Raw genomic sequence first — 14,834 nt, 5'->3', positions numbered from 1 at the left:
AGGTACAGGAGACAGACCCTGAGGACATTCAGCACCTGCCAAAGCAGGGATCCAGAGGCTCCTAAGAGCTCATCACTGAAGTAGACTTAAAACCCATCCACTACGGCTCAGGGAATTTTGTGGAAGAGGGGCAGAAAGACTGTAAGAGCCACAGGTTGAGACTTCATGCTCAAGGCATTCCCTCCCCCTCAAAAATAACTGTCTACTGCTCCCACAACACATAAACAACCCCATAGGCAATACCTGCACCCCCACTGAGGAGTGTCCCCAACAGAATGGGGACAGGGACGAGGGAAAAGAGGGTACTAACACATGATGTATCCATATGAAATATGCTGTTAATAATAATAAGCGGGGCTGGAGAGATGGCTTAGCAGTTAAGCGCTTACCTGTGAAGCCTAAGGACCCCAGTTCGAGGCTCGATTCTCCAGGACCCACGTTAGCCAGATGCACAAGGGGGCACACGCGTCTGGAGTTCGTTTGCAGTGGCTGGAGGCCCTGGCGTGCCCATTGTGTCTCCCTCTCTCTCTCTCTCTCTCTCTCTCTCTCTCTCTCTCTCTCTCTCTCTCCCTCCCTCTTTCTTTCTCTGTCACTCTCAAATAAATAAAAATGAACAAAAGAAAATTAAAAATAATAATAATAAGCATAAAAAGTTTGACCACCATTTTAGAGTAAGGAGCCAGCTCATTACCTGAGGCAGCAAGATTTTACCTACTTAGATGTTAACACCTGGATTTGGACTTTCCAGCCTCGAGCTGTGAGCCAATAAATTTGTTCTTTATAATTGAATAAAAGAAGAAATGAGGAGAACAGAATGCAAAATTGCGCTGCGATTGTGGCTGTTTATAGGCAGTATCTGGGAAGATTAGGGAAGGGCAGATTTAAAGCAGTTGATTTGCTTGAGTGATGGGATTACGGGTGATTAAAGCAGCATTTCTGGTTTGTTTGTTTGTTTTTAAGAAAAGAAAAGAAAGGAACTAGGGGGTTGGAGAGATGGATGAGCAGTTAGGACGCTTGCCTGCAAAACCTAACCACTCAAGTTCGATTCCCCAGTACCCATGTAAAGCCAAATGCACAAATGGCACATGCATCTGGAGTTCATTTGCAGTGCCTGGAGGCCCTGGCAGGCCCATTCTCTCTGCTTGCAAATAAATAAATACAAATATTTTTAATGCCAGTTGTAGTTATTTATTTATGTATTGTGAGAGATAGGGAGGAAGGGGGAGAAAGAGGAAGAGGCATATAGAGAGAAAATGGACATACCAGGGTCTCTAGCCACCACAAACATACTCCAGATGCATGTGCCACCCTGTGCATCTGCCTTACGTGGGTCCCTAGGCTTTGCAAGTGCCTTAGCCACTAAGCTTTATCTCCAGGCCAATAAAAATAGTTTTTAAAGTAGGAACTGGGCACCAGCTCTGCATGGGGGTGGGGGTGGGGGGCTGGCCTGCACTGAGCTTCACGTTAGTGTCCATGTGGGAAGGATCTCTTTACTCAGATCAGCTGAATAAACTCAAGGAATAAAGTCTGCTTACCTTCACGGAGTTAGTAAGTAGACTCCACTTTTCCCTAAGTCTAAGTGCTGATTGTCTTATATAACCTTTTTCTGTGTCTCTAAAATGTTTTTCTAAAGTCATGAGTCTAACTTTTATTTTATTTTGGCTTATAAACTGATTCCTGGTACAAATGAACAGGGGGAAAGAAATATTTTGAAGACTGTCATCATTATTGCAATAAATTGTTGACAGAAGTCTGTGGCCTATCAGTATATGTAAGAAAGTATTTGATTTTATTTTTAAAATAGTTGTATTTATTTATTTACAAAGAGAGAAAGAGGGAACAAGCATGAGAATGGGTGCACCAAGGGCTGTTGCCACTGAAAACAAACTCCAGATGCATGTGTCACTTTGTACATCTGGCTTTTCGTGCATGCTGGGGGATCTGGGCCATCAGGCTTTGCAATCAAGTGCCTTTAACCACTGAGATCTCTCCAGCCTGAAAATTAGTATTTTAGAGGAGTAGCATAAGAAATAGATGATCTCACCCATTTTTTTTAAAATTGTGACATGGATTTCATGCTAGACTTTTAAAAATTATTTTTAAATTAAATTTCCGTTTATTTATTTATTTTTTGAGGTAGAGTTTCACTCTAGCTCAGGCTGACCTGGAATTCACTACGTAGTCTCAGGGTGGCCTTGAACTCAAGGCAATCCTCCTACCTCTGCCTCCTGAGTGCTGGGATTAAAGGCGTGTGCCACCACGCCCGGCTCTTTATTTATGTATTGAGAGAGAGAGGTACAGTGTATGGAATGCAAGGGTCTTCACCACTGCAAACAAGCTTCAGATGCATGTGCCATTTTGTGCATCTGGCTTTACGTGAGTACTGAGTAATTGAGCCTTGGCCAGAAGGCTTTGCAAACAAGCACTTTTAACCTCTAAGCCATCTCCCCAGCCCCTCTTACTAGATTTAAAAAAAAAATTTTCTGTTTTATATTTATTTATTTATTTGAAAGTGATAGACAGAGAAAGAGGCAGAGAGAGACTGAGAGAGAATGGGCATGCCAGAGCCTCCAGCCACTGTAAACGAACTCCAGACATGTGTGCCCCCTTGTGCATCTGGCTAACGTGGGTCCTGGGGAATCGAGCCTCAAACTGGGGTCCTGAGGCTTCACAGGCAAGCGCTTCACCGCTAAGCCATCTTCCCAGCCCTCACTAGATTTTTTAAAAGGATTTGTTGATTAACTTATTGGCTAGAGATTGGCAAAAGCCAGTCATTTCATACATTGTGGAGGTTATTTGAGGAACTCTAGCTTAATTGTGACTGACCAGAGTGCTGAAAGTAGCCTCATGGCCACGCTTTCCTGAACAAATAACACTGTTCATGGAGGCAGCAATGACAGGGAGATCGGTCACACTGAAATGGGGGCTTGTCCCACTGCATCTTAAGAGGACACATTGCCAGTCACACTGAAACACTGGGGCTTATGGCATTGTATCTCACAAGGACACATCGCCGTACAGAGGTTAGGCCACAGGGAGCTATGGATGTCAAAGAACTTGCTATAAAGAAGTTTTTAAGGAGAGCCAGGCATGATGGCTTATGCTTGAAATCCCAGCTCCTAGGAGGTTGAGGCAAGAGGTGGCTGGGAGCTTGAGGCCAGCATGGGCTGCACCATGAGTTCCAGGTCAGCCAGGGATGCAGAGTGAGACTTTGCCTTCAAGAGAGCGAGTAAACAAACTCAGGAGGCCAAGATGAAAAGACTGTATGACACAGTGTATATAAAAAAAAATCTACAATAGGGGCTGGAGAGATGGCTCAGTGGTTAAGGGCCCTTGTCTGCAAAGCCTAATGACCTGGGTTTGATTCCTAGTACCCATGTAAAGCTGGATACACAGTGGTGCATGCACCTGGAGTTCTTTTGCAGCAGTTGGAGGCCCTGGTGCGCCCATTCTCTCTTCTATCTCTCTCTGATTGCAAATAAATAAATACATAAAAACTTGTAAAAAAAAATCTTTAAAAAAACACTACAGTAAAAAACAGGCTGGGGAGATGGCTTATTGGTTAAGACACTTGCCTGCAAAGCCAAAGAACCTCGGTTTGATTCCCCAGGATCCACATAAGCCAGATGCACAAGGTGGTGCTTGCGTCTGGAGTTCGTTTGCAGTGGCTGGACGTCCTGGCACGCCCATTCTCTCTCTTTGCCTCTCTTCCTCTCTCAAATAAATAAATAAAAATAAAAATATTTTAAAAAAAGCCAGGTGTGGTGGCACACACATTTAATCCCAGCACTTGGGAAGCAGAGGTAGCAGGATTGCTGTAAGATCAAGCCTGGGATTACAGAGTGAGTCCAGGTCATCCTGGGCAACAGTGAAACCCTGCCTCCAAAAACAAAAACAAAAAAGTCTTTAAGGGGTTAGAATTTTACCTTTTCTAAAGGGTATCTGCACAGAATTCTTTTTTGAGGTAGGTTTCACTCTAGTCCACGCTGACCTGGAATTCACTATGGAGTCTCAGGGTGGCCTGGAACTCATGGTGATCCTCCTACCTCTGCCTCCCGAGTGTTGGGATTAAAGATGTGCACCACCACGCCTGGCTCAGAATTCTTAATATACAAAAAAGGTTTATATCATAAGTATGACAACTTCTTGCTTTTATGTGTTGTGACTTTTTGATCTAAATGGTTCTAAAATGTTGGTGTCACTTACAAATGTCTCTGTGGTGCCCAGGATATGTAAAGGTAGCTTAGTGCTCACCATCTTGACTTACTTAGGAGCCCAAAAGTGCTCAGTTCTCTTTGTCGTCTGAGACAGGATCACCTTCTGTAACCTTTACTGGCCTGGAACTTACTATGTAGTCCACTCTGGCCTCAAACGTGCAAACCGTCTGTCTCACTCTGCCTCCCGAGTGCTGGAATTATAGGCGTGAACCACCACACCTAGTTCAATGAATGTTTTCTGAAGTAAATTACAAAGCATGTTGCATTTATCATACTTAATTTTACAGTCTCTCATGCTGGCAGACAGACATTAACTGTATAAGTAATCTACTTGATCGACTATGTTAAGCAGCGTCACAGAATCTCACGCTAGCCCAGGCTGACCTGGAATTCATTATGTAGTCTCAGGGTGGCCTCAAACTCACAGTGATCCTCCTACCTCTGCCTCCCGAGTGCTGGGATTAAAGGTGTGCACCACCATGCCGGGCCCCAGACTGTCCTTTTTTTATGAGAGAGAAAGAGAAAAAAAAATGGTGCACCAGGGCTTCCTGTAATTGACCTCCAGATGTGTACACTGCCTTGTGTACATGTGCGGTCTTGTGCTTGTGTGACCTTCTGTGTCTGGCTTACATGGGATCTGAGGAAATGAACATGGATCCTTAGGCTTCACAGACAAGCACCTTAACTGCTAAGCCATCTCTCCAGCCCCAAACCAAAATTTATACATAGGCATATACCATATCACATTAAGTAAGACGGGCCAATGAGATGACAGAACCAGGGACTGCAATGAAGCCATGAAGAAGGCGTGGACAGAAAGCGGTCAGCTCCAGGTTAGCAGTGAGCCTTGCTTGAGAGACAGAAGCTCATAATCATTGTTTTTTGCAATCTCTTTGCAGAAACCAAAAGCCCCAGCATCTCCAGCCCCCGAGGAGCATGCCTGCCTCTCCTTTCCGAAGCCCCCACTGGACCCTGCAAAGATCCGAAAAATAAGCAGCTCCCGCGCACGCTTGTTCCGGGCCGCCTCGCAGGGACCTCTTCTGCCCGACAGATGCCTTCCCGCCACCCAGCGTAAGGCCCCAGCATCCTCCGCACCCCAGCCACAGGCGTGCTGCTTGAATTTGCATGCAAAAGCCGTTTTTATGTGATTTTCCCAGACTCAGAGCTAAGCCTTAGTTATTGTTGGGCAAAAACTGACTAAGAAAAGTGTGTATATATTTCTTGTAGGTGTTGGCGAAGAATATCTAAATGTCACTGTTGGTGAAACATTACTCAGTAGGAAAGGAATATTAGAATGTTTTCAAGTGAATCGGTTATGTATATCAGAAAGAAATAACTTTTAGAGTTTAAAAAGCTGTTAATTGCATTAGAAATTAGTGAAAGTTATGAGATTTTCATACTGTATACTTACCTTTATCATTATTTTTTTATTATTTTATTTTTTGTTATTTTTATTTATTTATTTGAGAGCAACAGATAAAGAGGCAGAGAGAGAGAGAGAGAGAAAGAGAGAGAGAGAGAGAGAATGGGTGCACCAGGGCCTCCAGCCACTGCAAATGAACTCCAGACGTGTGTGCCTCCTTGTGCATCTGGCTAACGTGGGTCCTGGAGAATGGAGCCTCGAACCGGGGTCCTTAGGCTTCACAGGCAAGCGCTTAACCACTAAGACATCTCTCCAGCCCCTAAGCTTTATCTTTAGTAACTTTCTTTTTTTTAAAAAAAAAATATTTATTTGAGATACACACAGAGACAGAGAGAGAGAAAGAGAGAGAGAGAAAGAGAATGGGCACATCAGGGCCTCCTGCTGCTAGAGAGAAACTCCAGATGCCTGTGCCACTTTTGCGTACCTTGCTTTATGTGGGTACTGGGGAATTGAACCTGAGCTATCTGGCTCTGTAAGCAAGTCCATTTAACCACTGAGACATCTCCCTAGCCCTGTCATTAATAGCCTTCTAATCCCCTGGAAATATGTAAGCAAAAAAAAAAAAAAAAAAAAGAATGGGTTGTTTCCTCCACAGGAATGTGCCTAGGCTGGGAAACAAGGCTAAAGATGTCACGTTCTAAGGAATGCCAGGGTGGAGTCACCTTACGTACAAGCACATTAAAGGATTCCAGAGTTTACAAAGGAGACATTAGTGGGGTGATGGTCACACCAGGCTTTTAAAAAAAAAATTAAAAATATTAAGTAGGACAGAGGTAATCTGAGGGTACACTCACATGAGATTTCACTTCAGGTGTGACAATATGTACAATAAATTCATTTCTTACTGTATGTGGCTAAAAAAAAAAAGTTGGAGAGGCACTTCAGTGAGACTTGACAGTACTGGGTCACCCCCAGCTGGGATCACTGAAGAGGGATTGGGTACGGCCATATAGGCAGTTCAAAGATAGATCCCATCAGGGGTACAAGCCTCCAGCTGACCATCATATTTTCAATTTTAGTTTGTGAACATTATTTAAAAAGCAGCAGAACGTCATTAGAAGGATCCAGATTTATGACTTCCTGTGAGAAATCAGATGTAGCAACCCCAGGGCCACATTCCACTGGAGAACGACTGGAGCCTGGTAGCGCCCCCCTCTGTAACCTGAAGTATGATCTGGAGTTCACAGGGCCCCCCTCCCTTAGTCATTGTTCCACTGGCTCCCCGGTAGTCAGGGATGAAGTGTGGGAGACACTGTCACATGCCACACAGTGGGCTTTCCCTTGATGTCCTACTTGTCTCTGTTCTAACACAGTCACACAATGTGATGCTTTCTGAACCCCCACGAGGTGCCAGTCTCCATTGTAGGCCAACAGAGACCTGTCCTCAAGGAAGGGAAAGCGGGTGACAGAACAAATAAAGGAAACCATTGATATTCTGACAAATGCTGAGAAGGATAAAGAAGATAACGGGGCAGAGAGCGACTGGAAAGCATACTTTATTTATTTACTTACATTAATTAACTTGAGAGAGGTGTGTCAGGACCCTCTGCCACTGCTAATGAACGTCAGACGCGTGTGTCACTTTGTGCATCTGACTTTACCCAAGTGCTGGGACATTGAACCCTTGGCCAGCAGACCTTGCAAGCAAGCTCCGGAAGCCACTGACCCATTTCCCTAGCCCAGAATTTGCTTTGAGCCCAGAGGCTTTTGAAGGCGTGTTGGAGGAGGTGACGTCTAAGTTGAAATGTGCCCCGCGGGAATAAGGCAGCCAGGGACAGTTGCGTGGTCAGTGTGCAGACCAAAGGACAAGAAGGTAGGGGTGGGGGCACGGAGGGGGATGAGGCTGAAGGAGCCAGCAGGACCCTGGAACATGGACAGTGGACCCGATTTGGTTCTGCCAGCAGTAAGAAGCCAGCGAGGGGTTTCCTCAAGACGGAGACCACACGGTTTGTTTCCAGCCCAACAGCGTTTCACTATGGAAGCTCTGTGCAAGAATCCCCTGAGGAATTTGTTGAACTACAGAAATGATCTTGAAAATATCATATTTCTGAGGAACTTTCCGAACATTCTACCACTGGTATCCAATGTCAGGCAGTCAGATGAGAAGGGACTGGAAATGACCCATTAAGATGAGAGGGGAGAGAGACTGGAGCGCCAAGTCATTTCTTAGGATGAATGCTCTTTTTTTTTTTTAATGGTAAGGTCTCACGCTAGACCATACTGACCTGGAACTCACTCTGTGGTCCCAGGCTGGCCCTGAACTCACAGTGACCCTCCTACCTCTGCCTTCCAAGTGCTGGGATTAAAGGGGTGTACCACCACACTGGGCTTGAGTGCTCTTTTTTTTTAATGACTTGCCTGGTGTGGTGATGTACCCCTTTAATCCCAGCACTTGGGAGGCAGAGGTAGGAAGATTGCTATGTGAGTTCAAGGCCAGCCTGAGACTATACAGATCGACCTGCGCTAGAGTGAGACCCTACCTCAAAAAAATGACTTATTTGCAAAGAAGAGATAGAGAAATATTGTGTGTATATGTGTGTATGTATGTATGAGAGAGAGAGAATGAGAATGGGTACGCCAGGGCTTCTTGCTGCTACAAACAAAATTCAGACACATGTGCCATAATGTGCATCTGGCTTTCTGCAGGTAACTGGGGGAATTGAACCCAGGCCAGCAGGCTTTGAAGGCAAGTGCCTTTAACTGCTGAGCCATCTCCCCAGCCCGTGACAAATGCTCTTGATGCTGAGCTTGCATGTAACTGTCTGCTGCTTACATTTAAAACTCCTTCTGCCTGCTGTTGGTTCCCATCAATGTGGGGGTAGCTGTTGAAGTAAGGGTAATTGTAGAGACAGATGTCTTCCCACTGTCTTCAAGCTCAGTGCCCCACCCCAGGGCCTTGGCTGTCTCCCTCCTTGGCATCTGGCCATGGCTTACAGGGCACTGTGCCCTCAATTTCCAGCATGGAGACCAACTATTTCTTCTCTGTAGTTCTTTACCCTCCCTGTTAACACTGGATCCCTGACGCCTGTGTCTGCACTTAGGAAATACAGGCAATAAAAATTCATTGTTATTTTAAAAGCATACATTAATTTTTTAAAAAAACACACCAAAGCTGTCTTGCCCAGGAACCCCTGTCATTTATGTAGGAGCTCTCCTTTAATTTCTAAGAGACTGTATTGTGTAGAAAAGGTGCTTTGTTGGGTCACCACCAGGCCTCAAAGCCAGCAGTGCCTGGAGACCTAGGGTGCGCCTTTCCCTGGGTGTGAAGTTGTTTGTAGCTGGCACCCCTCCCCAGTGGGTGGGGCCCAGGGTGGGGTGGCAGGTTCAGAATCCCTAAGCTTTGAGCTGACAACAGGTTTGAGGCTGCCAGTGGCCCTGTGGCTAACACCTCCCTAGCTATTCAAGCCAGAGGCCTCCGGGGCAGACACCACCGTCTCCTCCCCACAGTTTCCATCACCAAGCCCTCACTGGCTTCCTAACGATGGATTGAATCTGCAGTCATCTTTCCCACTGCCGTGGTTACCTCTTTCCTCTTCCCTGTCGTCAGAGCTGGGGTGGGGGGGGGGTCTGCAGGTGGACTTCAGAGCTGCCAGCAAAGCCTGGGGAGGCTGAGCCCCCACTGCTCGTGGATGTGAGCAGGTGCGTCACCCCTTCATCTCTGAGGACCGTGAAAATGGCAGGAAGGAAATCCATCAGACCACGTCATCCCTAGCTGAAAACCCCTCAGAGGCTCCGTTATGCCTTTAGGAGGGTTTGCCAAACCGAGTTCCAGGGAATTCCAGGGAACGCTGCTGGCAAAATGTTTGTAGCTGTTCTCTGGAAATGGGTCTAGTATTCTGTCCAGGTCAGGGACATTGCTGCTCCTGGCCCTTGGAGCAGTTGGGAGCATGGTAGATGGGGATGAGAGAATCCTGCTTAATTTTCACTCAAACCTGCCTCACTGGAATCTCTCTTGGGAAACACAGTTTGAGAAACAGTAGCCTGTAGTGGAAGGGTCAGATAGCACGTATGTTAGGCCTGTGGTCCATTCAGTCTCTGTCTAACCTCTTCAACTCTGCCGTTATGATGTGGGAGCCGCCGTTGTTGATTTATGGCCACTGAAATTTGAACCAAAATGTAATTTTCACTTGTCATAAAATATTATTCCTTTGAGTTCCCCTCAGCCATCCAAACATATAAAAGGCCATCTTTACTTTGGAGGTTATATGAAAGCAGGAGGCATGCCAGATTTGCCGGGCCATAACTCTGGTCCAGAAGGGAGTGCTGTAATTTCTCTGCCTGCACAGCTCTGTTGTGACCTAGCCCGGGCCTAAAGTTCTGGGCCTTTCTCTCATGTCTCCTTCTCTTGCCCCCTAGCAGTCAATGCAAATATCCGCTGCTTTTCTCTTATACTGTACTGAAAGTAGCAACTTAGGGGAGGAATTATGAATGCATCATGGTTGGGAACGCGTGGCTTCCGGACCATCTTAAGATCTGTGGTGGCAGGAACATGAGGTGACCGGCTCCCCTCTCAGCAGATCAGAGTAGCAGGGCCAGGCTATCGACCTCAAAACCTGCTACCAACAACCCACTGCTTCCGGCTAGGCCCCCATCCCCCCCTCAAGGCTTCACGGTCTCCCAAAACAGTGCCACCACCTAGGAACCCAGTATTCAAACACATAAGCCTATGGGGGCATGCCCCATTTAAACCATACAGTATGCCAGCAGTAGGGAGCCCTCTGCAGTTTCCAGCCCGTCCTGCCTTGTCAAGCCTCAGGCAGATCCACGGTGTCACTTGCTAGACTCAGTGCAAAAGTCACACGTGGAGGCTCTCAGCCAAGCGTGGTGGCGCACGCCTTTAATCCCGGCACTCGGGAGGGAGAGGTAGGAGGACCGCCATGAGTTTGAGGTCACCGTGCGACTCCATAGCAAATTCCAGGTCAGCCTGGGCTAGAGGCTCTACCTCCAGAAACAACAAACAAACAAAAAGACTTCAAGATGGCAGTGGCAAAGCATTGAACCAAGTGTGGGCCTGCCTCCCCGCACAGCCTGCGTACTGGCTCTGACTCTTTGCCTCCTGTTTACCTTTCTGGATGCTTCTCAGGCTGCATCTCGTGGACGAATCTCCCAGAACTCGTAACCCCAAAAAACCTCTATCCTTCCATTCTGGCCTCCTTGCTACCTGCATTTATCTTGATACCTCGCCTCTTTCTCTCCCCTACCAAACTGAACGACTTCAGTGGGCACCATGCTTAATTCTGTTGATATCCTAAGAGCCTAACACAGGTGTTGATATGTGGCTATGACAGAAAGGGTCTGAGCGACAGAGCTGCCCCCGCATCGTAATGCTATAGGTAGCTGCCGTCTTTTTTTGACATTTACTCCAGACCCATGATAGAATTAGTTCACTGTGCTGTGCGTATGTACCAGGGAGACACTGAGCATGATTACACATTTGGATTTTTGTTGTTTCTTTTTTATTTTTATGTGTGCATGTATGTGGATGTATGTGCATGCGTGTGGAGGTCTGTGTTCCCGCCAGGGTGGTCCAGGAGTGGCTTTATGTGAGTGTTGGGGAACCGAACCCAGCCTGGCCAACTTGGCAAGCAAGTACCTTTCTGTACTTAGCCAGCTCCCTAGACCCAGGTTTTGGTGTTTTGAAGCAGGTTCCCACTATGCAGCTCCAGCTGGCTTCCAACTCACTAGGTAGACCAGGCAGTCCATGTGTGTGCACGTGGAAACCTTGAGTGTGGTTCAGGAACACCCTTCACGCTCATTTGAGGCTGGATCTGTCATTGCCCTAGAGCTTGCCAATATGCTAGATTGGCTGGCCAGGGAGTCTACCTCCCCAACACTGGGATTAAAGTCACCCACCATGATGTCCAGCAGTTTTGGTTCTGGGGGTCAAACTTATGTCCTAGTGCTTGTTAAAACTGAGCTATATCCCCAGCCTTTCCTTAAGAGCTTTAAAAGTTTAGTGTTTTGAAAGCAGGGAACTGAGTCAGAGGGTTGTAAAGGTAGTTTTGTTATTGTTAGCTTTTTAGTTTCTAAGGAAACCTTGAGTCATTTTGGAAAAATTTATAAGCACTATTTTACTTTGTATAAAGCTCATTTCACCCAACCCCCCTCACCCCCCATACAATGAGGGGATGTACACTCTCTTTCCCTTTGGCAAATGTTTTACCTCAGCCACTCTGGTGCTTTGGATGCTCTTCCTGTCTGTTTGCAGCTATGCATATTGTATGTAAGTCTCAGAATTTATGTTCAGAAACTCAGTACACTTTAAAATTTATTTTATTTTATTTTAGACAGAATGAGCAAGTGAGAGAGAGAGAACTGGTGCACCAGGGCCTCAGCCATGGAAATTGAACTCCAGATGCTTGTGCCACCTGGTGGGCATGTGCAGCCTTGCGCTTGCCTCACCTTTGTGCATCTGGCTTACATGGAATCTGGAGAGTAGAACACGGGTCTTTAGACTTTGCAGGCAAGCGCCTTAACTGCTAACCTTCTTTCCATTCCTCAGTACACTTTTTTTAATTGACAACTTCCATACTTATGGACAATAAGCCATGATACTTCCCTCCCCTCCCCCATCTTTCCCTTCACAACTCTGCTCTCCATTATATTCCCTTCCCCTCTCCATTAGTCTCTCTTTTATTTTGATGTCATCATCTTTTCCTCCTATTATGAGGGTCTTGTGAAGGGACTCCTAGGCACTGCGAGGTCATGGATAGCTAGGCTAATTTCTGTCTGGACAGTTGCATTCTAAGGAGTCCTACCATTCCTTTGGCTCTTACATTCTTTCCACCACCTCTTCTGCAATGGACCCTGAGCCTTGGAGGGTGTCATAGAGATGTTTTGGTGCTGAGCACGCCTCTGTCACTTCTTCCCAGTCCTATGGTGCCTTTTGAGTCATCTCAGTGGTCACCACCATCTGGAAAGAGAATTTGCATGTTATCCTTATGCAGGGGCCATACTAATCTTCTCTGTATTGTTCCAGTTTTACTAGATGTGCTGCCGAAGCAAGAACTTCAGTACACTTTTTATTTCAGTGGCAGGTCTTCTTACAAGTCTAGCCTATGCGTCTGTCTCTTCTGGGCTTCCCATCTCTACCCACACCCCAACGGCTCTCCTGCTCTTCCTCTACCGCAGGCACATCCCTACCTCAGCTGGTCACCCTGCTGCAAGCACCATTCCCCCTCTCAAGGTACCAGGTACTTACCATTTCTGACCTATAGGCCCCTTTGTTTAAACTTGCCATCTGACCTCCTTTCTGATTCCCTTTACCTTTCTCCACTTTTGTGCTTTTGCTTTTGCAGTCACACTTAGATCATGTTCCTGAATTACTGGCATATCCTATCTATTACTTTATAAAAAGACCTACATGATGTAAGCCCTGTATGTGAGGGGTCTCTGGGTTGTCACTGAAACACTCCAAGTACCTAGAACAGTGCTTCACATAGGAAGGTCCTCTAATTATTTTGATTTTGATTTTAATTTTGATAAAGGGTCTCATGTAGCTCAGGCTGGCCTTGAACTCATTATGTAACTGAGGATGACCTTGAACTTGTGATCCTTCTGCCTCTACCTCCCAAGTCCTGGGATTACATGCCATGCCTGACCAATGAATTATTTTTAAATGAAAAACTACTAACATCATATTCAGAGAGTGTTGTTGTTATCAGACATGGAAGTACATAAGTAAATCTAAATTCTAGATCTTCAGGTAGATTCCAAGCCAATAAAGTTACTATCCTCTTAATTTTTACCTGCAGAATTGATGATACCAAGTTTAAAATTGTGATGGGTTTTTATATACATTCAGAGAGGCGTTAGTTGTACAACCAATAGATTGATTACAAGCAATGTATGATGTATAAGTTATGTAATTTTATAGATTAAAAATCTCAAAACATTGACAGGTAGTGACTCCTAAAGTAAGGAAAGCTTTGAGAAAAATATTTCTTTAATATTACAGCCAAGAAGACAGTGGAATCCAAAGAAACCATTACGATGGGGAACTCTACAATGAAAATAAATGGGGTTTGTTCAACAGCATCAAGTACTGCTGGCCCCTTAAGAAGTCTCCCACTGCAACTGACTTACGATGGAAGCTTCAGAGAAATCAGAGAGCAAGAAGCATTCAGAGACTCATCTTCACCATCTGCTGTCAGAAGTGGAGGGTCAGTATTCTTCATATTGAATTTTTGCAGTAGGGTAACTATGTTATATGCTGGTTCTCTATCTGATATAGGTGGTTGGTTTGTCCTTTTCCTTTTATATACATACAGTTTAAGTTATCCCATAAGTAGGAGAGAGATTTTTCTTATTGTTGGATGGAGTTGATTTTTATATCATTCTCTATCAGGACCTTTTTTTAGAAAAAAATCTTTAAAAAAAAATCTTCTAGGGTTGGAGAGATAGATTAGTGGTTAAGCGCTTGTCTGTGAAGCCTAAGGACCCCGGTTCTAGGCTCGATTCCCCAGGACCCACGTTAGCCAGATGCACAGGGGCGCACGTGTCTGGAGTTCGTTTGCAGTGGCTGGAGGCCCTGGCGCACCCATTCTCTCTGTCTCTCTATCTGCCTCTTTCTCTCTCTGTCTGTCATTCTCAAATAAATAAATAAATAAACCTTCTATTTAAAAATATTTTTTTTTATTTATTTGAGAGAGAGAAAAAAGGGAAAGAGGGAGGGGAAGAGAGAGAGAAATAGAGAGAGAGAGAATGGATGTGGCAGGGCCTCCAGCCACTGCAAACAAACTTCAGATGCATGCACCATTTTTTGCATCTGCTTTATATGAGTCTTGGGAAATCAAACCTGGGCCCTTTGGTTATGCAGGCAAGCCCTTAACTGCTAAGCCATCTCTCCAGCCCAAGATGTTTTATTTTTATTTATTTATCAGAGAGAGGGAGAGAGAGGGAAAGAGACAGAGAGAGAATGGATGCATCAGGGCCTCCAGCCATTGCAAACAAACTCTAGCCACATGTGCCACTTTGTGCATCTGGCTTTATGTGGGTTCTGAGGAATTGGGTCATTAGGCTTCATAAGAAAGCACCTTAACTGATAAACCATCTCTCCAGCCCCCTCGAGACTGTTTTTATGCAGAACTGACAAAATGATGCTCCACGAGGCTGTCAGACAAAGTTTGGTGTGGGCCATTTCAGCAGCCCCTGAGTGGTGTGTGCGCATATTCTTGGTGCATTGTTTGGGATTC

The 14,834-nt window shown here is 45.6% G+C and overlaps 1 protein-coding gene and 1 non-coding gene across 2 annotated transcripts in view; one reads left to right on the top strand and one right to left on the bottom strand.

Annotated features, from left to right (window-relative positions):
• Armc2 (armadillo repeat containing 2) overlaps positions 1-14,834 on the top strand; it is a 144,783-nt gene that overhangs the window by 19,644 nt on the left and 110,305 nt on the right. The window contains exons 3-4 of the mRNA XM_045154897.1: positions 5,117-5,288; positions 13,598-13,802. Of these exons, the coding sequence (XP_045010832.1) occupies positions 13,633-13,802 (170 nt within the window). The 5' untranslated portion in view covers positions 5,117-5,288; positions 13,598-13,632. The remainder of the gene's footprint in view (positions 1-5,116; positions 5,289-13,597; positions 13,803-14,834) is intronic.
• On the bottom strand, positions 12,548-12,649 carry LOC123462525. Its single transcript, XR_006638338.1, has one exon. It is a non-coding gene; the product is annotated as a U6 spliceosomal RNA (small nuclear RNA).

The sequence above is a fragment of the Jaculus jaculus genome, chromosome 7 (assembly GCF_020740685.1).
Source record: "Jaculus jaculus isolate mJacJac1 chromosome 7, mJacJac1.mat.Y.cur, whole genome shotgun sequence".
NCBI lineage: Eukaryota > Metazoa > Chordata > Mammalia > Rodentia > Dipodidae > Jaculus > Jaculus jaculus.
This window is presented reverse-complemented; position numbering and strand designations above follow the sequence as displayed.